Raw genomic sequence first — 23001 nt, 5'->3', positions numbered from 1 at the left:
AAGGGCTACTAAGATGATTAAGGGATCATATGATTTCTCATATGAGGAAAGGCTAAGAGAGCTGGGCCTGTTCAGCCTGGAGAAGAGAAGCTTGAGGGGGGATCTTACCAATGTGTATAAATATCTGAAGGGAGGATGTAAAGAGGATGGGACCAGACTCCTTTCAATGATGCCCAGTGATAGGACAAGAGGCAACAGGCACAAACTGAAACACAGGAAGTTCTGTCTGAACATAAGGAAAAACTTCTTTACTGTGAGGGTGTTTGAATACTGGAACAGGTTGCCCAGAGAGACTGTGGAGTCTCCATTGTTGGAGAAATTCAACAGCTGTCTGGACAAGGTTCTGGGCAATGTGCTTGAGCAGCAGGGGTTGGACTAGATGATCTCCAGAGGTCCCTTCCAACCTCAATCGGTCTGTGATTCTGTGATTCGAGGAGTTCCTCCCATAGCAAGGACAATGGGAGCGTAGTCAGTCTAGTGAAACTCGGGGTGAAAGTTGGTGCCACAGAACTGTCTCATCTTTTAGTGTATGGCATAGGAATCACTAGCTGTCTTGGTAGCATAAACAGCAAGTAAATTTTTAACCAAGTGATGTGATGTGCATTATCAAAATTTTAGGGGCAGCTAAAGCCAGCTCTGTGCATCACAGAGCCTGTTAGTCATGGTATCTTTGGCAATAGGAGCTCAATGTAGTGATCTGTGAAGGCTCTTCTAGTCCGGTCCTAACAAGCATCCACAGTGCTAACCATTTCTGAAGGAAGGCAGCACCCTTCACAGCACCTTGCAAGGCAGAGTAAAGCTACTTTGTACAGAGGAAGAAGGCAAAGAAAAGCTAAGTGACTTGTCCAGAGTCACACTGAGTCTGTGGCAGAGTAGAGGTCACTGGACAGCTAGGTTCAAATCCCAGCCAAGCAGCCCAAGCCCTGTTCTCATGACTGAGTGTTATAACTATTAAGCAGCCCCAGCTGCCAGGCAGAGCACAACAGCTTTCCAGTGCCCTACAGCTGTGGTGTGGCTTGAAAGCTACTGTGTCTTGCCATGGGAGCAGTCCTTCAGCTGCAGTCCGGTGGCACAGGAGGACACTCCCACAGACCCCTGTGGCATCTCTGAGGACTCGTGGCTGCTATATGGTTTAAAGCAGCCTACAAGTGAGCCTTGGGTGAGCTCAGAACACTGTTGTGCACTCTTCTTTGGGACATCCTCTGGCCATCTGTGGGTCAAACATGTTTAGTGAGAAGTGATACACTACAAAGGTTACCATCAGGGTTCAAGGCTCTCAGCAAAGGCCCAACTATTCTCCTCAAGATTCCACAAGCTATGAGTGCGAGGGTTATTTCACTTCTAAAACAAAGCTGGCTACACTGGAATGTCACAGGGGATGCTTTAGGTGCTCGCCCAACATGAGGAGGCTCTCACATACATCAGGGTGCAGTCCAGCACCTGAACAGGAGGAGGCCCCAACCCATGTGTTCATCAAATATAAATTATCACCAGTTTAGTTTAATGGCTGCCTGAGTCAACCACCACAGTCGGGATATCTGGAGCCCTATCTCCATCAGCCTTGTACAGCCATGTCAAACCACATGTGGAGAGCTGATAGAGCAAGGCCGGACTAGTACCCAGCTGTGATACCCCTGCAGGTCCCCACTGCTGGACAGTGACCTTGTGATGCATCTGCTCTGGCCCTGATCCCAACACGTGCAAGGTGTGAGCTGGTTCTCACATCCCAGCACACGGCTGGCTCAGGAGATCGCTCAGGCTGCTATGGCCTGTGTCTTCAGCCTTGTTGGGTGAACTCAGCACAAGTCAGACCCCCTTTTCAGTCACCTGTCCTGACATAGTCAGGGATTTTCACCTCACTGGGGTCTGTGACCATGTTACCTCCTTGTTTTACATACTTGAATTTTTCTCCCCTTTTCAGTGGCTCACAGCTGTCCACCCAACCCTGATCTATCCTTCACTGACTCCCGCAGTACCCTTGTATCCACGTAACAAAAATCCCACTCCTCAATGCTCACTTACTTGTCCTGCTACCCCATTTCCTCTTGGCATGACCTTCGTAAGTTGCCCACATCCCACCTCACTCTCCGAGAGTTTCTGAGTTCTCCTCTTGCATCTACAACCTTCCCTGCAGGCCAGGAAAGATGGCCTGTGGTGCTCCCTGTAACTGACTGAGAACTGGGCGTCCTAAACATAATTTGCCAGTACAGCTGCCCCACCACCTCTGGCTTCAAGCTGTCCCACCATCTATGGCTTCATCTCTTCTCTGAGCTAATGAGAAAGGAGTTGTCCTGGGTCTGCCCATTTGTCCTGCTCTGCACATCACTTTGCTCTTCAGCCCATGCCCAGGCTATGACTCTCAGAGGGCTGAGCACAAGCCTCTACCAGCCCAGCTTCACAAGATAAGCATTACTAGCAAACTGAGGAACCTAGTGTTCACACATGGTCAAATTACAAGTGGTCTGGTTTACAGGAGGATTATAACATGGTTAAACCCCAACTTTTCCCAAATGCAAAGTCTTAAAGGCTATTAACCTGCAGCAACAGTGACCAGTCAGAGGTACAGATTTACTGCAGGTGGACTAGTGAGTGGACCCCCCGTTAACAGAGCTCTGCTGGTACCACATGAGGTGGTGGAGGCAGCAATCCGGGGGCACAGAGTTATGTGCTACTGATATAGCTTTCTGAAGTGAGGTTCAACCGCAGAAATATTTGTGGGCCCCCTCAACATGAAGCCAATTAATTTTGCACACACTATGAGTATCTCTTGTGGAGATCAAAATAGACTGGATCGGGCAACAAACTATTCAACTCTCTTCCCAGAGAGAAATATATCCTGCTCCTTCCTGTCCCTGAGAACTGCCCTTCTTTCTCTTTTCCATCTAACTTGTGTGCTTGATGAACATTGAGACCCACACTGCTTTGTGGGCCTTTGAGCCACTCTACTTGGTCTCTGGCTGTTTTCTTTACCCTCTTCATTTCCCTGTGCAAGGGTCCTTGGTATCACAAGCAAGAGGGCACTGCCAGTGTTCCCAGGGAGAGGACTGATCAGGGAGTTGGCACAGCAGTAGAGTTCAGCTGCCCAACTGTCAGCAGCTTCTATAGCTACACAGAGATTTTGGCAGTCCTCCATGCACAATTCTGACCTGACGGGTTTTGGAGGTGTCTACAACTGGGGATAACAAAGCCATCTTGTCTGTACCAAGGGCACTTTGTGTGGAGTCTAAATGTTTCTCTGATTTCACTTCCTGAGCATCCCCTTGTAAAGAGCTTCCCAGAGGCACATGTTCCATTAAGTCAAGAACAAACACTCATTGCAGTTCAGACAGAACTGTGCAAACTTTTCCACCGGGTCTTGTTCCAAAACCAATGGACTGGGAACATCTTTGTGTCTTGGACCTTCACGCATTGCCTGGGATGGATTTCAGAAGAGCTTTTAGTCTGGAAGTAGAGCTAGGGGCCTCTTGCAGGTCTTGTTTGAGGGCTGTGAGCTCTCCTGTGGCAGGGGCAGAGAGCCCAGGTGTTGAAGTGGGCCTGCAAGGCAACGTTTTCCCTATGCAATAACATGCCATTTCTACCACAGTGACTGCAGCATCGTATGATCACAAGGTCATGAAAGGCAGAGCAGACACTTGAACTCAGGTCTCCCAACTTCCAGGCTAGCACTGTCCCTGGCTGCCTTTCTCCTATCCCATTCAATATCAGCTGATGGAAGAAGCCCTTGTTCCCCAGCGAGGTTACTCTGGAAGGCTCAGGGACACAGAAACCCATGCCTTTGTGTGTCCAGGCCTCATCAGATGCTGTGACTGGCACAGGAGACAGCTGAAGGCTTGCAGTGTCACACACACAGGGAGCTGGCTTATGGAGGAGTGTGGCAGAAGGGAGAGACAGTCTGGCAGCACTGAGTGTCTTTGAGCAAGGTGTTTTGCACAGCTCTGGAGTCAGACTCCCTTATTGTACCCTCAATTCCTTGTGCTGAGAATTCCCTGGGAGCTCACAAGCCAGGTACTGATTCAGTCAGTGTGTCTGGGAGTTTTGCCTAAAAAAGGAGCTGAGGTGTTGGCCCCAGTCATTAGTAAGTTATCGGAGAAGTTTAGCTGCAGTGACATCATTCCTTCTTATGTTACTACAAGGAACTTATATCCTATTATGGGATAGGAGGTAACTCAATGGAGCCTTTCAAGATAAACTCAGACAGGAAGAGAGACATGATTGCCTGAAGGCACCAATTAGACGTTTCTGGTGAGATCAGCTCTGTTCAGCAGTCACACATGCACACTGGGGCCAGGAAGACAGCAAGCTCTTGCTCCCCTGAGAAAGAAGTGGATTCAGGGGAAAGTGGGGAACCAGCTCTTCCTCCAGCTGCTGCTGTGTCCATCCTCACTCCTCTGAGGGCAACAGCTCTCTCTCCTGAGTGCCCTTTCTTCATGCCCTATATTCTGCTGCTGGCACAAGGGAAGATGCACGTCTCCACAGCTTGGCTGGAGAACAATCCAGCTGAGTGCCACCCAACACTGCCTATGATCTTTGGTGGCGTGTTTTCTCCAACTTTACCAAGGGAAATAATAATAGCCCAATATATTACACAGATTCTGGGAGGATGGACTGGAGTCTGAGGCCCCAATGCGCTGCTGTGACTGGCCTGTGAGATGTGGGGGAACATCACAGAGTCTGTACTTCAGACTGGTTACTGTGCACGGTTTTTATAAAGCATCCAAATAGTTCGCCATTATAAGCTCCTCTGTGTGCAAGGAAGAAGAAATAGCAGCAAAAGTCAGGATATCTCCTGACAGCATGGCATTGTTTGTGTTGGTTTCTGGGCTGCAGCTTCCTCTATATATGCTCATAGCCAGAAAGAGCTGGAAAGAGCTGGGAAAAGTGGCTTCTGCCCATGATAGTCTGAGATTTGTATCACATCTGCTAAGGAACAGAGAGAGTTTTTCTGGCTATCCACTCCTGTCAGTGTTGACTACCAGTCATGTTACAGACAGCAGGATGCATGTGCTTACAGATGTCTAGGAAACACAGTCCCACATCCTCTGAAAGCACTCTGGAAGCAGTTCTTGGAAGAAGACACTTCACAGAAACTGATGGGGCCGATGCACAGGAAACAATCTGAGAGTATAGTGAGACCTGTCAGAATTAATACATACCTCATATTTGCTGCATTGGCACCTGCATATAACCCCACCACTACCTGGACCTCCTGAAGTGGCTGCACTGATTACGTTGGCTTCTCTTCTGCACTCTGGGAAGGTGGAATCTCCCACTATTGGCCTATTCCCACAGAAAAGGACTTTCCAACCTACTTGAGATTGTTTTTGCTCCCAGCATCATTTCCGGACTATTTTTGGCAAAAGAGCTGGCAGTTCCTCCTCAGGCCTTTCTCAAACGCGGACAACACACAAAGCAATGAAGTGGCTCTTCAAAGCCCACATGAATCAGAGCTGTGATCCTGCACTCTGCTGGCCTCTTAACCCTGCACCTTCAAGCAGGCTACCTGATACTGTGCTGCCCAAGGACAGGTTTCCCTTTCCCACTCCTAACAGTTGCTAGACTTATACCAAAAGCCAAGGCACTTTCAATGTTCTTCTCAGGCAGTCTCCTCTCCCTCCAGCACTGTAGTCCTTAAAGCAGCAAATAGAGTAAAATTTGAGGTGATTCTGGGCACTTTTTTGGACTTTTTTTTTTTAACTGTCTCATGTTTAAGTCATATAAATGCCCCATAACCACCAGCAATAGATGCAGATCTAAAGCCAGAAGCCAGGACTTTCAGGCAGCTGGTGATTTTCATGTGCCTTCGTTCTTGGATGTCCCTCCTAAAATCAACTCCCTTCACCTGCAACTAGTGGGATAGCTCTCTGCAGTGCCTTGATCTTTGGTTGAGCTTGGAAATCTTGTCTGTGTAGACATCTGGGTTCTGGGGACTGCTGGGTGTCTCATCCACTGTGGGGCTGTAAGTCCCACAGGCTTACAGCACTGCTCCATAGCAGGCATGAGACAACGTCCCGCTTCCAAGCCATCAAGCAGCTCTATGAAGAGGAATCTTTCTCTGTTAGCAACAAACGGGTTAATGCTTGCAAGAAAAACCAAGTGAGTGATTTGGTGAAACGAAGATTAAAACATCTCCGTGGAAGGTGAGGAGCCAGCCCCAGCCTGTGCTGTCCCATTTACCCACTAATCGGCCTAATTATCTAAGGTATAAATCATAACAGAAAACACTTACAGAGCCAGAGTCACACACTGAAGAAAGGAGAGAACTGTTGGGTTGGTTTTTGTTTAGTATAATTGATATAATTACTAACAACTCTGTGCCAAGAACTTCAGCTTTTCTCCTTCCAGAAAAGAGTAGAGAGCTGTCTGAAAGCCATAGCAATTAGCAATCCCCACATGCACAGCTTTTATTAGAAAGAATGTACCTATTCCAGAAAGCGCCAGCAACTGCCTGAGGAGCAACTAAACAATTTGAAGACCTTTTGGTACCAAGAGCATAACCATCACTTTGTTCTCTATTCATGTGTTGATGTTGCAAAGGGACATAAAGAATCCTGCCCATCATGCTGCATATAAAATGCCTTTAACTGGACACTTCCATGTCCCTGATTTGAACTTCAGTAGCTCCAAACAGGAGTACTGTCTGGTGTACTATGTTCAAATAGGCCACTCTTTCTGACTTTCTTCAGGCCCTTGTCCAGCTCATTGCAACCAGCAGAAAGTCTCCTTTTTACTCCATCAAGGAATCTGGCTGAAATCTGATTTTCACACTCTGAAGTAGATTAAGCCAGTGATTATGTGGCTGGAGTTTACCAAGCACTTTCCCTTCCCTCCCTGAGCTCACTGCTTTCCAGATAGTGTCTCACATGGGCAGCGGCCACATCCATCACAACATGCCTAGTTTTCACCAGTCACCCACCATGAAGGTGAAGAGGTAGAAGACTTGTGGTTTGTTTTAGTTATATGGAAGCAACCTCTTGTTGACAGGAGGACACACACACACACACACACACACACACACACACAGCAGAGACAGACCTGCTACAGCCTGGCTCTAGTGTTCTCAGATCTGCAGCATGTTCAAAGCTTCTCCCCATCCAGGAGCATTTACAGACTCCTTAGACAAATCACAATTATTGCCCCTGTACTAAACATACAGACTCACAGAGGTATGTAGGTATCTGAGCATTAGGTAAGGAGGCCAAACATGGTTGCCCTACAGGAGGAGGCTGCCACAACTCCACGTTCCTAGGTCCAACAAGTAGCAAGGTTGAGCATGTAATCCCAGTAGGCACCCACAGCAACACACATATACAACGTATATATATTTGTACATGCATACATGGCTGGCCACACAGATCAATGTGGACAGACACTCTCAGCACTCAGACACAGCACCAGCGGCCTCATCCTGTTCCCCTCTCTGGCTGATCAGGAGGAAGGTCCATTAGTGGGACATACGCGTATACATTTGTACAATGTGGAGTCCTCCAACACACACACACACACACACACACACACACACATTCTGGATCCCTCCCCCAGCTCTCCTTGGACACACAGTGCATTTAGTAGGTGATTCTGCATCCTTACTCTTCCAGGTACCTCAGCTCTAGGCGCGCACACACACACACACACACACACACACACAGATGGGTCTCGGTTGACACCCAGACCCCACAGTTTCCCTGACAGTCTGCCAGGACTCCCCTGGTCTCCCCAGTAGCCAGCTGCCTCCGTGGTCTCACCCTTAGGGACACACACACATACCTGGCTCCCAAGTCACTTCACCTACTTGCTGGATAGTCTGGCTTGATGTTCACTAGCAATTGCACACTCACTCGCAGACCCTCGCTCACTCCAGTGGCTCGCACCACAGACACATGGGTCCTCTGTTTGATGGTCTGATGCCAGTTGAATACAGAACAGAGTTCTTCACCCAGGAAAAGAGTTAGAAATGAATTTAATAAGATAGGACAGACTGCACTGATCAGGGGCAGAGTATGGCCAGACAAGCATACTGAGCAGCCCCATATACATATGACCAGCCCCTTTTTATCCCCATATCCCTCTATTCCCGCATGTTTGTTCCTCCTCAAATTGCCTAGATTCCTCACTTTCTGCACCTTTGGTTCCTCCCTTAAACATCCCATAATAAGTCTTGCACAATCCCATACGCTCTTCCCCTGCATCCCACAATGTGCCCCAGAGCCCTAGGCAGTAACCCCACTCCGTCTGAAAGCTGCTTGGAAGGGCTATGCCATTTGCCTAATCTTGCTGGGTTTCATACCTCGTCCATGGGGATAATGCTCTCCTGGAACAGCCCTGAGAGGAGCCCATACAGGGTGTCTTCTGAGTAGGTAATTTTTGTTCCCCCACCTGCCGTTATGCCTCTGTGGTCTCTGTGTTTGTGGAGATGAATCCTTGATGGGTTCAACACTCTCCTGTGATAGGCCTGGGAGAAGCTGGAGCAGGATACAGTCCAGGTTCCCTCACCTGCCGTTGTCTCTCTGTGCTCCTTTGTGATTTTGGAAACGAGCTTTTTACTTCATAACCTAACACTGACTGCTTCAAAGAAATCCACCAGTTTCCCATCCTACCTCATTGACACTCTGATACCTAGAGGACTGTGGATGTAAAAAGTGCCTTCCCTGAGCATACAGTAAATTGCTGTGGAGAAAATCCAGCTGCATTAACTGTTTCCCTAACACCTGGGGCACCATGCCATAGAAGGCAAATTCCCTTGTGGCTTGTGCCTATGGCTTTGCCTGGAAGCTCATGACCAAAGTGGGACATGAAGCTAAATAGTCCAGGGGCCATCCCACTGTCTTGCTATAAACACTCCTTGTCATGAACAACTCAGCCTTGTATTCCAGCCCTTGGTTCTGTTTTAGTGTCTCCATTTCTAAAAACTTAATTTGATTTTGAAAAATGATAACTATTCTCAGCGGATATTTTCATTGCCTGTTCTTTAATTAAACTTAAAACAGAACATTCATTTTAAAACAGTTTTCAGTAAACATATAGAGATTTGGATGAAAGCATGTCTCTGTGAAAAGTAAGCAGTATTTTTTTTTCTGAATAACAAATAATGATGCCAAAAACTAACAAAACTCTTATGCTGAAGAAGGAATGGAAAAATAAAGCCAATATTAATGTTTCCCACACAAGTTTAAATTTTGGTCAAAAAGTTCTTGTTTGTCCCAATACATTTTGATGAAACTTTCCAGCCAGGCTTTTCAGTCTTACCCTGAGCTGCTGCAGGATTTGCTTTTCTGATCTTTATTCTTTACATTTGCTTTCTCAAGAATATGCATGATATTGTGCTCTGATTTGTCTGTAGTCTTGGTGACAGGAGATAAATTGAGGCAGAGCTTGCAACATGGCCATCTTCATCAAGACAAAAACATACACTACCTTGTGTTAGCCTTCTGGACAAAGATGTAAATGCTGTGGCAATGATATTGAGCCTTGGGTGTGATTCATTCCTGTTATCTGTAAAAAGAGTCATTAGAGCTGACTGAAAAACTTTCAGTCAAACAGCCTTGCAACAGGAAATGCTATTTCACAGCAATGCAAATGTATTGTAACCTGGAGAAAATCATTAATGTGGTAAAATGGGAAGATTGACATAGTTACTTAATTGACTTTGGAATTATCCTTTCAGTTAGCTGGGATGATTATGTTAAGACTTGTACATTGCATTTAAATGATGGTTGTCCAAGGGAGGTCTAAGGAATTGCACTTCTTGATCAGGTACAGATCCCCGGATTTGGGTTAAAGGAGGAATGCCTGTTCAAGTCAGGGCTCAGCAGAGGAAACGTCTTTCTCTGTAACATAAAAAAAAAGTCCATTTCGTAAGACCGCCTAAGAATTTCACCTAGGAAATACCACCCTCACCCCACTGCAGAAACTGAGACTACAGCTCGTACCTGGGATATTCCCTGCTCCATGGCACATGGCAGTGAAGCTTTTGGTTTCCTGCTACAGATTTGAAGTTCATTACAGAGTGCTGGTTTGTGATCTATGAAATGTTCTGTGTGCCCTTTGGACAACTGTTGGCGGGGGGGGGAACTGTCTGGGGCTCTATTCCAGCATTCAACTTTTGTCAAAAATATTAATTTCTATAGTAAAAAATACTAATTTCTATACCACATTCAGTTTATTGCGGATCTTTGATTCAAGGGCTGAGGCCCTAACAGTTTTGCTAACTGCCTTTTCTAACGCTTTCACGAGAGAAAAAGTGCTTTCTCTTTGCAGTTTGAATTCAGAGAACTTTCTTTTAGACTGTTTGGAAAAACAACAAGCTCTGTTGGCCATGAATTGAAATTAGAATTTTCCTTCTCCCTGGTATAATTGGTTCCTGGTTCTTCTTCCAAATTTGAAGTGTTTTCCTCTAATAGTTTGATTTTAAAATCTATAGGTAACACATTAGATCCTGCCCACCACTGTTGAAACAAGATATCTTTGAGATGATTCCCAAACCCAGTTTTTGAACTTTTTTGTTTCATAATAAGTTTAATATTTTTTGGCTTCTCATTCTGATTTGGAACAAAAACACATCTTTAAAAATAAAGTTTCCAACTAAATTAAACCTCTGCTTTTCAACTGCCTTAAGGTTTCCATGATGACTAAAAAAAAGCAATTGGCAAATCAAGGAGAAAGAAAGGCCTGAACATGTGCAATACAGAGAGTGCAGGCTTAATTCCTGTGTTATGACATATGGTCTGACTTGCTCTCCGTGTTTCTTGCACCTCATAGTTTTGTAGGTAGCTCTGACTGTTCAAATCTAATGCAGGACCCCAAGCAGGGCTACCATATATCTCAAATTTCCAAGCAAATCCTTTTCCTCTGAATGAGACTTTGCCCATATCATCTGGGTTTCCTGCACATCCTGCAGCAGTAGGTCTGAGTGGGCTCTGGGGTCCCCAGGACAGGGCTGTGCTTGCACAGTTCGGAGGCACAGTGCACAACGCTTGCCCTATAAGGTTTGGGCAGATCCATGGCAAGCCCAGCCCCAGGAAATGTAGCTTTGATCCTCATTTTTAAGTGGGGTGCCTGCAAGCCACAGCTGGCTAGTAGCCATTTGGTGGGTCTTCATGAAAGCAGAATGGGACTTAGCCCAGACGCTTTGTTTAAAGAGCTGGCAGATCTGACAGCAATAAATGGGCCATGGAGAACGGAGCATCTTTGGTGGTGCCTTGACAGGTCAAATGTCCTCTGTGGGCACAGGCAGGAGCCTTGCACTGAGACCTTCTTCTGCTAATCATTATTTACAGACTACCTTAATCTCCCTGGCCATCAATCCATCCCGCCTCGGCACCAAAACTCCCTTTACATAACACTGTGGGCACAGAAATAAATGCTAGATCAGTCTCTCACTTATCCCCACCCTGTTTCTTTCCCACTCAGACGCCTGGATGCAAACCTTATCTCTGTGGTGCCTGAGAAGAGCTTTGAGGGGCTGCTTTCCTTACGTCACCTGTGGCTGGATGATAATGCCCTGACGGAGATCCCTGTCCAGGCTCTGAACCACCTGCCAGCGCTGCAGGCCATGACCCTGGCTCTCAACCAGATCTGGCACATACCCGATTACGCCTTCCAGAACCTCAGCAGCCTCGTGGTGCTGTAAGCCTTCTCCACTTGTTACACCGTCACAGTCGCGGCATCTTCCAGCTGGGACAATGTGCTGACCAGGTCTGAGCAAGTGGTGTCCTCTTCTCATGGGGAAGCCAGAGATCACAGGGAAAGCCCTGCTGCTTGCTCATGAGAAATAGCTTTTTGCTCCAGAGGTGGCAGCCAGAGGTTTTATTCAAGAGACTCAAAGAATCTCCATCATTTCATATGAAATGCTAAAATTCTCTTTCGAATTTCTTCATGGTTTCCCCATTTTTCACTGAATAGTAAAAAAATCTCCCCGACATTTTTGAAAAAAATGCTTTGCATAGGAAAGTCAGTATCTGAAAACAAAATGCATATTTTTTCCCACAAAATTCAAGCAACAAAAAACTTATCATTTCTATTTCCTCTCTGCTTCCCATGTTAAAACTGCAGGAATTTCTATCTATACACAAAAAAAAATTGCAACAATTTTCATTCAGGTCAAAAAGCAATATGTTTTTTTGGAAAACATGCCAAGGAGACTTTTTGATCAACTTTGATTTTGAACAAAAGGTCGCATCTCAACACCTTGTCCACACCTGTGTGTGCTTATGTGCATGACTGTATTATGCATACTGATCAACTGTGGATTCTTTGCAGTGATCACAAACCCTTTGATGCATGTTATTGTCTAGTTTGCATTAAAAACACTTTACTGACAGTGTTCAGAGCAATGCAGAGAATGCTGCTGCTCTCAGAGGTCACCTGGTCCAGATGGGATACATTTACATTTTTCACCTTGGGGTGCATCCTTTCCATTAACAGAGGCTTGCATCTTATCTGTCTTTTAAATGGAAGTTTACATGTGCAAATTATCCAGTCACTATTTTTTTGGTGTTGATTAGTAAGTTCAGGTGCGATTGCCAATAACTCCAGAAATTCTGTATCTACACAAAATGCTACCTTTTATTTTGGTAATATGCATGTTGCTACCAGGCTGTTAAGTAACACTGGCATGTGGTGCCTAGTGAAAGTCTAGCAATTATTTCACTTTCAAAATTTAAAGTGTTTACTAAATCCATCTCGCATAGAAAGTGCCTGGACAAAGCACTGTCCAGATTTTTACTAAGCATCAACTTCAGCTGTTTAGACAAAGCATAAAGGCTTGTTTAGAAGAAATGCTAAGAGCAACTTGAGAAGTGTCAAATAAGTAGTTTTCACCCACAATAGTGCCCATTCTACCAAGGCATCCCATGACTATCGTAATGCAACCACTTCATTCAGCTTTAATAGCTAGCATGGAGGGTGAGCTGACATTTGGGTTATTATTTCAGTCTCAAAAGCACGCTGCTTTCATTCTGGCTTATTCAATACTTTGGGTGAGAAGCAACTTCTTAATTAAACAGGCAAGCTTAAGAAATAAAAGTCATTGGCCATTAGGTCACAAGGGAGAGAATAATGTCCTACCACAGACAACTGGAAAGGAACACATGTGTGATCCTGCCAGGCGCTGTGGGACACGATGCTAAATTTTTGTGGGATCGCAAGTGTTTGGCAGAACAAGCCCCATAAATCTCTCCCATGCTTCCATGCATACCCCTGTCAGCACGTAACCAGTGGAAAGTCACCCAGTGTTCTTCCTGTACCCCTACCAGAGATATTTCCTTGCTTCAGACTCGCCCACCAAACAGAGAAGCACACACTCTGAAAAGCCAGCCAAGTTAGGCAGTAAAGTTTGCAAGGAGACTTTCCCCACTGGGATGCAAATGATACGTATGTGCATTTTTATGCAAGTATCTGAATTTGCACATAGATGGAAAAGAAGAGCTAGCTGCTACCATAAACTTCAGGAAACTTCTAGCCTGGGAGGTATTAAAATGAGCACCTGGGGGAGGAGAGACAAGAGCAGATGTGGAGGAGCATAGGGGAATCTTATTTATTGTATGATTAATGCTCATGGACACGGCTGACCATGGATGAGGGCACGACCTTCCCAGGTGCAGAGATGTGCTTTTCCTCCTCCACACACCTTGGGCCTTTGGGAGAGATGTGGCTGATCTTGCAGCAATGATGGAAAGAACCAACACCAGAATATACAAGCCTCAATCTGGAACAAGTTAAGGGGTTCAGTCTCTGCTAATAAATTACACCTCTGTTGAGGAATTCCCTGATCTTATTCCCATCTATTGCTGTTGCAGGTTTCTAACTAGAGCTGCAGGGTGTTCAGTAAGCAGAGCCTCACGTAAATCACTCATCATGAAATCTATGAGCCTCAGTAATTGGCACCATCCCTTCCCCAGCTTTGATAACAAGGGCTTCATTTGCTGTGATGTTGGCACTGTGCTGCTAATGGCAGAAGGGAGTTGGCTTGTTTGATTAGGGTAGTTCAGGGGAATAGGATACTGAAGGTGTTACCTCCAGGGCTGATTTACTCGGGACAGAATGTGTCTTAGCATCTGCAAGTAGAACTGGTTCTGAACAGCTAGTAGTTTGTATGAAGAAAAGATTTTTTTACAAAAAACATCATCTTTCCTGGGCATAAAGGATTTTTCATTTAGAAGATGAGCATCTGAAACCCCCATGGTGCTGTGCTGACAGGTTAATGAAGTGCATGACAGCAGTTCTCGTTAGTGTCCCTGGTCTCCTCTGTGGGCTGAATTCAGCAGAATGTCAACTCCCAAAACAGGAATCAAAGTGCTTCTTCCAGCCACGGTCCTTAGAGGGGTCCATTAGCCCAGAAGCAAAATCTCAAATGGACAAATTTGGGAACCGTAGCCAGGAATTCCCACAATGCCACACAGTCTCCTGGCTACCACATATCTGAAATGGACTGCCATTCCTTCCCTTCCTAGTGTCATCAAAGGAGTTGTGAGCACTCTGAGCAGACATGTGAGGGACTGAATGGGACACAGAGTCAGAGTGCCCTCTCCCCCACAAGGCAGGCAGCAGAGAGGTTTGCACTGCAACCCTGTAATGATGTACCAGTTCTCTGGCTAGAGAAAGTCTTTGAGAGGTTTTACTTTCATTGCAGGAAATCCCTTAAGTTGCAGCAAACAAGGTCCAAACCTGAATCCTTCTCCATTCAGGTGTCCAGGGAGCCTTCACTCCTGGAAACACGACTGACTCAAACATCCCTGTAATGCTGAAGGCCATGTTGTCAAAAGGATTATTTGCTGCCTCACATGGAGTAAGCTTGAAGCCAGTCAGTTGCCTTGGACCCCTGATGCAGAAAGGATGCTCCATTCATCTTAACTTTGCCCTGATCAGCTAGTCTGCCTGCCCACAGGTGTTTCAAAAACAGACGCTCTGGGAAAAGGCAAGAACCTATTAACAGCTACACTTGGGGGCAAACCAAAGGTATCTTCAGCCCTATTAGTTGTCCCAGCATGGGCCAGCATCAAATGGCTAAAGAAAAATGTAAGAACAGGGTAAGATGATTGTTCTGCTTCCTCAGAATACATTCACAGGTTCATTTGTGGTTCAGAGATTTCCCAAACCAGAGATGAGCTTTTTACTTGTAAGACCCATTGATGGAATTTTTTTCCATGAATTTGTCCAGTTGCTTTTTGCAAAAAAGGAAATTTTAGTCATTCACAATATCTTGTGGCAAGGAGTTTCACAGACTAATGATCCATGGTGTGAAGAGGTATTCTTACATTGCTTTCATCCTGCTGCTGGGTAGTTTTGCCTAGTGCCTCTCTCATTCTTGCACTGGGAGAGACCATGAACAGTCTCTATCTTGACTGTGCCATCCATATATTTGTAGCTGTCTGTCATACCCCTCCTTCAATGTAACTTTTCCAGTCCTGTCCGGTTAGCTGTTCCATAAGCTGAAGTTAGTCTGTGGATCACACTTGTTCATTCCTCTGTCCTTTTGAGGTGGAGAGACCAGAACTGCACATTGTAATGAAGACAAAGATGAACCATGAATTTATACAGTGGTACAATGCTGTTCTGTAATCCATTTTTTTTCTTTTCTAGTCATTCCTACCATTCAATCTGCTTTTTTGACAGCTATTGAACACCAGGACCTCATTCCTAAGTGGCTGTAGATACTGAAGAGCCTGTTACTGCATAAGCTCCTGTAAGACTGGTTTTCCCCCCTTCTACATCACTTTACATTCATGTGGCCTGAATTTTATCTGCTGTTTTATTGTGCAGGAGAAGCAACTCATTTGGGAGCACTTCCCTCCTAGGTCACTCACCAATCTTTCCAGTTGAGTGATGTGTAGAGAACTGAAGTGTTGAGAACTGAAGTCAGTAAATGAAGGAGATTCTGTTCACTTTTCTCTTTTGTACAGCTTTTATCATCTAAAGACATGATGCATCTTTACCTCTAACAGCATGCTTTAGTGACTAGAGGAAACTAGTTTCCAAGACTCTTGGTTCCCATTCCCATTTCAGTCCTTGCTCAGGTATTAGTCATTTTGGTCAAATTTTTCAAAAGGGGCCACTGATTTTCAGTGTCCTCCATGTCTGGGAGCAAATGTCAAACATCTCATCCCTGATTTCCAAAGGTGCTGAGCACCAGTAATTTCAGCAGATATCACAGAATCTAGTGGGACTCAGACCTTCCCAACACAAATCCCAGTGTGTTAGATCAGAGCGTTGGGGTGAGCCTGTGCATCACTTTCTTCACCTGTAAAATGGAGTAAACAAGTCCCCCTCTGAGAAGTGCTTTGGAACCCCAGGGTTGGGGAGGAAATGCCAGGCATGTGCAATTCATTATTATTAAGAACAATATTGCCTAGAACATCTGGGTCCCATTCATTGGCCTTTTAATTGGCAAAAGTGCCTTTTCTATCTGAGGACCAAGCGTGTTGCCTTGACAAAAGTTAGTTTCCCTCTCCAGTGCTTGAGGAAGAAATGAATACCACTCCTGACACAACCCTGACAATGTCACTTCTAATTGAGTTCTATTCTTCACCAGGCAAGTCTAATGGCTGGTCCTTCGCTGACAGGAGTAGCCCATGGGAATTTGTACCATTTATGATTTAGATTTCTCTGCTTATCTTTGGCCAGAATGAGGAAAAGGACAGTGTTGCCAAGATCAGGCTGGAAATTCATCATGGCAATAGTTGGTGCAGTGGGAGAACTCAGAGCGTTTAAGGTTTTGAACTCAGTTCAAGATCATCTAATGCAAATAACTGATGGAAAATGGTTGCATTTATCCTTTATAAGAAGAAAAAATGAAGCTGTTAGAAATGAAAGAGATGGAGAATCAACCACTTCTTTTTGTAGTTTGTTCCAGTGATTAATCATCCTCAGTGTTAACAAAAAAAAAAAGTCATATTTCCATCTTGAATTTTTTTTTGACTTTGACTTCATACATTTGTTCTTATTATTCTTTTCTCCACTAAATCACAGAACCATTTTAGTACCCATTTTCTAACCAGGAAGGATCCTATATGTTACACTGCACTTGTGCCCTTGATCTTATTTTTAATAAGTTAAACAGATTGAGTTCCTTAAGTCTACATCCTAGTTTTTTCCAGCCCTTGGATCATTTTTATGGCTCTTCTCTGCAACCATTCCAAAATATCAACCTCCCATTAGCAATGTGGATACCAGAAATATATTTAACCTTCCAGAGCTGGTCTCACCAATGCACTACCCAGATGTAATATCAGTTCCCTTTCCTTACAGTCTACTCTCCTGTTCATGCAGGCAAGAACCCTTATTGAACTAGTGTGTAGCACATTAGCTCAAACTGCTTTCCCTTGTGTGTAAGACAATACAACAGAGGTACCCTGCCCCTTGGAGGTGGCATTTCCAGACCGAGCTGGGAGCCAGCAGTGCTATTGCTTGTGTTGGGCTGTTTCTTAGTTCAATACAAGACTGTTCTCCAGGGTCTTTTCATCCACTGGAAAAATACATGGAAATGAGAGTGAAAGGAAAATGAAACAAATTCTGCAAGGACTTCTTCAAGGAGGATTTGGATTAATCTTGTTTTAAGCTCGTTTTGTCATAAGAATTTGTTGGCTGGGACAGAAAATCTTCTTTCTAGAAACTGCTGTGTGTTTTTTGTGGGACACAAATGAGTCTTGTACATATTTTTTTCTGGTGTGCTTCTGAAGTCTCATCAGCTGAGAGAGTAAGCAAGGTGAAGTGTCTCTCTCTAGCCTGTCCAAGGGATTATGACAGTGTTGTACTCTACAGCCATTGTGCAGCCACAGATTATGTTGCCTCTCAGCACTACACAGCATAGGTTGACCGGATACAGCAGAAAAGGTAACCCATCTTAAAGTATGGGAAGCCATCATGACATGCAGTAGTACTCACTCTGCTGCAGGAGCATGTGGGGAAGTTGTATATGATCCTGTTGGAGGCCCGTCAGTGGGAAAGCCAGCCATGGCGATTGTTTTTGCAAAGAAATCCATCACTGTTTGCTAGTGCAGATGTATTAAACACAGCCAGCAGAAAACACAGCTGGTCCAGAGGCCAGCCTACAGAAAAACAGTGACTCTTCTGCTCCTTCTTGGGCAAAACTACCTTCATGGATGATTGCCCCAAATTAAACCATGGTACTATGGTACTGGCCTGCAAAGGGAGATACATAGATTTTTAAGCTTGTTGCTCTTACTGAGGACAGTGGTGGATACCAGTTCCAGTAGGTATAGGGCGTGCTTACAGACTTCTCATGTATTTGCATCAAGAGATGGTTGTTTATAGCCCAGAACCAAATATCTAGAGTTGCTAGCAAACCAGCCTTAATTTGCAGGGCAGAATATAATGCCATGTGGGATGAGCTCAAATTGACAGACACTAGAGATGTTGCAATTCCACTTGTTAAAATGTGTTTACCAGGGGAGGAAAAACAAAGGCAAGATGGAAGAAATGAATGTCTTTTCAAGTGTTTACCTTTCCAGTTTATACTGCATTCAAACTCTCATTTCTATTATTGTCACGTGGTTGGATAAAAACTCTATAGAGTTAAGCTTGGACAGCAATTTTCTTTATAAGTTGTTTTCTGGTTGCTCTTAATTTTCTTGTCAACAAAGAACACCCTTCTAAAGATTTTCATTGCTTTGTCTTCAAACAAATCATTTTAGAGCTAAATTTAAACACAACGGGTGGTTGCTTCTCTATTCTCTTTCCCTGCATGACTTGAGTGATACTGGTCAGTTCAAGCTGCTCAGCATGTCCAAGCTGAGAAAAGATCACTTGACATACCATCCTGATAGGCTCTAAGCAGCTCACATTTTCCCTAGGGTTATTTCCTCCTCATACCATCCCCTCACAGTAGACAGGTGTATTGGCCAAGTGATGGAATTCCACTCAGCAGCTTTTACCTGTGGTACCTCTTGCTGGACTTACAGAGAGTGACTCCAGATCCAAGCCCTCAATTTACCAAATGCAGTATCCAAAGCTCAAAGGGACAAAAATGTCTGGCATGATCTTATGCTGGAAGTCCCAAGTGAAGTAAGGGCAATGTGATCTGAAACATCCCCATAAAATTTAACAGAGGAAACCATTCTGACTTGAACTTCTTATCTTGTGACAAAGAGAAATTTCTCCTCTAAGGTCCTGACTTGGATTTTGATCTCAGCCTCTTTTTTCCTCTAAGAGTGACAATCAAACCATGTTTTCTTGCAGGCAACTTCCTTTTCTTTTTCACCATTTGCTCAAAGGAGCAAACATTTTATCACATACCTTTCCCCTCCCTTCCCCTTCCTCTGAACTGCGTGTACATTCTTATCCTAATGACAAACATCCTTTTGGGGCTGGTTTCTGAGCTGCACACTGTTTTGCAAGTCCATACCAAACTGCCCTAGAGCCTGGCTGTTCCTCCACTCCCAGCTCCCTCCTGTTTTACCCCAGAATATTTGGCAGTGGGAGCTGTTTGTGCTCAGCCAAACAGTTCACACTTGAATCCAGGTGGAGTGAAAGATTTTTCAAGCTGAGACAGATTAAGATCAAGTAACGAAAAAATCATTGATCCACCTGCCAGTGTGGAGTCTCCCCCAGGCTCTTGGAAGGAGGCAGCACTATTGGACAAAGGCTGTTAGATCAGGAGACACCTGAGATGTAAAATGAACTGATGGGGAAACCTGCACTGACAGAGCAAAGGAGCATCTTGTCCCAGAAGACCTTACCTCCTCTGTGGGCATTTCTCCACACAGGTTGTCCCAGTGCAAACATGGACATCACTAATGTGCTTAAGCACATGCTGGTGGAAGTGCAGTCTGGACAACAGTATTTTGCCTTCCCCTGCTTTTCAGCAGACATTCCCCAGGCTGCTCACAAGATCTTTCTATTCCCACTTCAAGGTGCCATTGAGTAGGATTTCACAGGGACATTTGTGCATCTGAGCACTAATTGTGCATTCAGATGCACAATTAGTCATGTGGCTCCCACTGGCTGTACTGGAAGCCTGGTGGCTAAAGCCCCCAGATGTTTGTGTGTGTGCATGTCTCATAGACCCTCCACTCCAGCCAGACGCTTTGATACATTAAACTGAAGATAACTTTTACTGCAGTCAAACTAGCGTTAATCCAGGATCTGGCAGTATATTCATTTTTTTTGCAAGTAAAGAAAATAAAACCATGATTAACAGGATGATTCTGAACTTAAAGTCTTCTTGCTGCTATTAAGGCTCTGAGGAGCCCAAATATGACTCTGTCCTTAGAGAGCACCCAGTGCCTATGAATGGCTGCTGAAACTGCACAGCGTTTTGCAGGATTGGGCCCAAACTGTGTTAGCAAGGTAAGGTAAGATCTAGAGCATCTCATGAGGCTTCTTGTTTAAGCATGTGCATTCAAACCCACTCAGCAGCTGTGAAAGTGGAGGTCTTGGGGAAACTCCTGTGTCAGCTTGGATTTCCTGGGGAGAATAGGAGCTCTGTGGCTGCTCTGCATGCACTATTGCATCTATTATGTGCTTTGCCTTATGAGATGAGAGGAAACCTCATAACACATGATGCCATCCCTGTTCAGGCCATACTCAGCATGCAAGATGTCTCTGGATCATGGATCAAATTAGCAGGAAAAAATCAGCTAGGCTGTCCATTGAATATCTCTGTTTTACCCACAGGCACCTGCACAACAACCGGATCCAAAGCCTGGGTGCCAACGGCTTTGATGGGCTGCACAGCTTGGAAACTTTGTGAGTTACGTGTTTTCTTCTCTACGCTAAAGACCTTGTGTGCATTCATCCCTAGTGTGCTATGTTGCTGCCCAAGAGCTGGGGTGTAGTGTGCATTCACGAGGCCCTTTGAGATCCACCAGGCCCCCTGGCAAGGATTGGGCACCTGCCAACACAGCTCATAGGAAAGAGCCGTGTCTCCAGGACAGCTCCCACTGTGCATCCACTCATACCCACCATCTGAGGGTGGTGCAGTAGGGCTTGCTCCAGACACAATCCAAGTGGGCAGATACCATGGGCACAATGCTGCCCAGGGCAGTGGCAGGCTGGCCTTGCTGCCTGTGTCAACATCCCAGCAAGCTGGACAGCCTGTGCTGTTGCAGCAGGAGTCTGTGCCTGTGGGTGACAGAGGCTGGGAGGAGTCTCTGGAGCCCTGGCCACACATCTAGTCCTGGTGAAATCCAGAGAGCTTGTGTATATGCCCTGCTTGCGGTGTGTCCCCATCTCCTCACTACATGCACATGGTCCCAAAGACTCTGAAATACTTGATTCCACCAAAATGAAAATCTGGGGATGGCTTGAGTTCTAGGCTGGTAAAATCCTTGGGGATCTCTGGAATATCCCTCCTTGAGAGGTTTGACAAACACCTCATGTCACCTAGAAACACCCAGAGCCAGCTGGTTTTGTTTGTGCCTTGCACCATGAGACAGTTCTCAGCACTGCTGGGTAGGCAATCTATGAGGAGGCCAGATGGGACGCAGGAGTAAACTCTCCTCCAGGACACAACTTCATTAGCAGCACGCAGGTGACCCTGAATTCGGAAAGACTTAAATTTGAAGGTCTTGCCTTGCACATGCAGCATCTTTGGCTGCAGTGTGAGTTGCTTGTTTCTCATGTGCCATGCACTGGCCTAGGAGAAAACATAAACAAGCAAACAAATCAAGGCTCTGAAAGCCTGAAAGAGGCGCATGTTGCCCTCAGTTGTGCAGAAACATATCCCTCCAGGCAGGCCTTGGGGTCAGAGTAAGGCCCACGCTTCTTGCCGGGAAGAACTAGGGGGCCTGGGTCACAGCAGAAAGAGAGGTGACACTTCCCAGTATTCAAGTGCCATTCAAGGAGACAGGGCCTTTCTGTGCTGAGCACACTGCCAGAACACAGCAATTGGGTGAGACTGGAAGCAGCAGGTAAGTTCTTGGTCCCTAGACACACTCCTCAGGGGCAGGCTCATGAAATGCATTGCCTCTTAGTTTTAGACTGACGGATCCTGGGGCCACCCAGAAGGGCCCAGCTGCGGAGAGGTTAAAATCTGCCAGGGAGGAGGCTGCGGATGGTGCAGGAAAGGAGGCTGGATGGTCACTTCTGGTGACCTACAGGTCTCCTCCTGTCACTGTATCAGATTGGCCTTTTCCTCAAGAGTTTTTGGTGGCCGCAGGCAAATACAGGAGGTCAGAGTCATGGCATCCAGGCAGCACAAAGGAAGGCACATTGCAGGAGGGAGTGGAGGACTCCCTGTTGGAGGGAAACCTTGTCTGGGCTGTAGCCCATATAGACCATGCAGCAACATAGCAGTCTGCAGCCGAGGTGGTTGGAAAGACTAAAAGGCTTCCACTGCCCTGAGAGAGCATCTGGCTTCCCTGGACACTTGCACCGAATGCTCATTTTCCATCTCTTCCCCTTGGCTTCTGCTCTAGTACTGCCTTTAATCTTTGTTTCCTATCTGAGATGCCCCCCCTTTTTATTGCTGTTTTCCCCAAACTCCAAAATGCTCCCTCAAAGCGGAGGGAGCTCAGTGTTTCCCACTCTTGTTCTCAGCACCCTTCTCACAAGCACTGTTCCCATGCACAGAACTGCTGCATGTTGTCCCTGAAGGGGCAGGGCTCATGGCCTGCAAAACACTGCAGGGCTGGGGAATACTCCTATACTGCAGGGCTCAGGAATGGAAGCCTGCAGACCAGGAAGAGTAGGGTTCTGCCTGACTCTATTGCTCAGCACTTACATCCAGACTCTGATAGCCCTGACTTGTGCATTTGGGCATCACACAGGCCCCTTCCTCCCTGAATTGCCTGCAGAGGCAAGGACAGTGTGGTGGGAGACTTCTCCAGACCCTCCTCACTGTCTGATCACACTGAAGGAGCGAGAAAAAGATGCCTTTTGTTCCTTTTGGCCTGAGCATCTAATTGTCACCTCCAGGTCAGACAGTAATTCAAGTCATTGATCTCTGAGGAACACTTTGTTCCTCAAGAGGAGCCAGCTCCCTCATGTTAATCTGCGCCACTCACCTATCCTGCTGTCCCAAAGCTGGCCAAGTTTTGTGGCAAAAAA

General features: G+C 45.7%; 1 protein-coding gene across 1 annotated transcript in view; it reads left to right on the top strand.

Moving 5' to 3' along the window:
• Positions 1 to 23001, top strand: part of LGR6 (leucine rich repeat containing G protein-coupled receptor 6) — a 160450-nt gene that overhangs the window by 98689 nt on the left and 38760 nt on the right. Inside the window, exons 5-6 of the mRNA XM_026063796.1 lie at positions 11407 to 11622; positions 20629 to 20700. Coding sequence (XP_025919581.1) covers positions 11407 to 11622; positions 20629 to 20700 — 288 coding nt within the window. The remainder of the gene's footprint in view (positions 1 to 11406; positions 11623 to 20628; positions 20701 to 23001) is intronic.

This window comes from Apteryx rowi, unplaced genomic scaffold (genome assembly GCF_003343035.1).
Source record: "Apteryx rowi isolate R43461 unplaced genomic scaffold, aptRow1 scaffold_200, whole genome shotgun sequence".
Lineage (NCBI taxonomy): Eukaryota > Metazoa > Chordata > Aves > Apterygiformes > Apterygidae > Apteryx > Apteryx rowi.
Note: the sequence above shows the minus strand (reverse complement) of the source record. Positions and strands in the feature narration are given on the sequence as shown.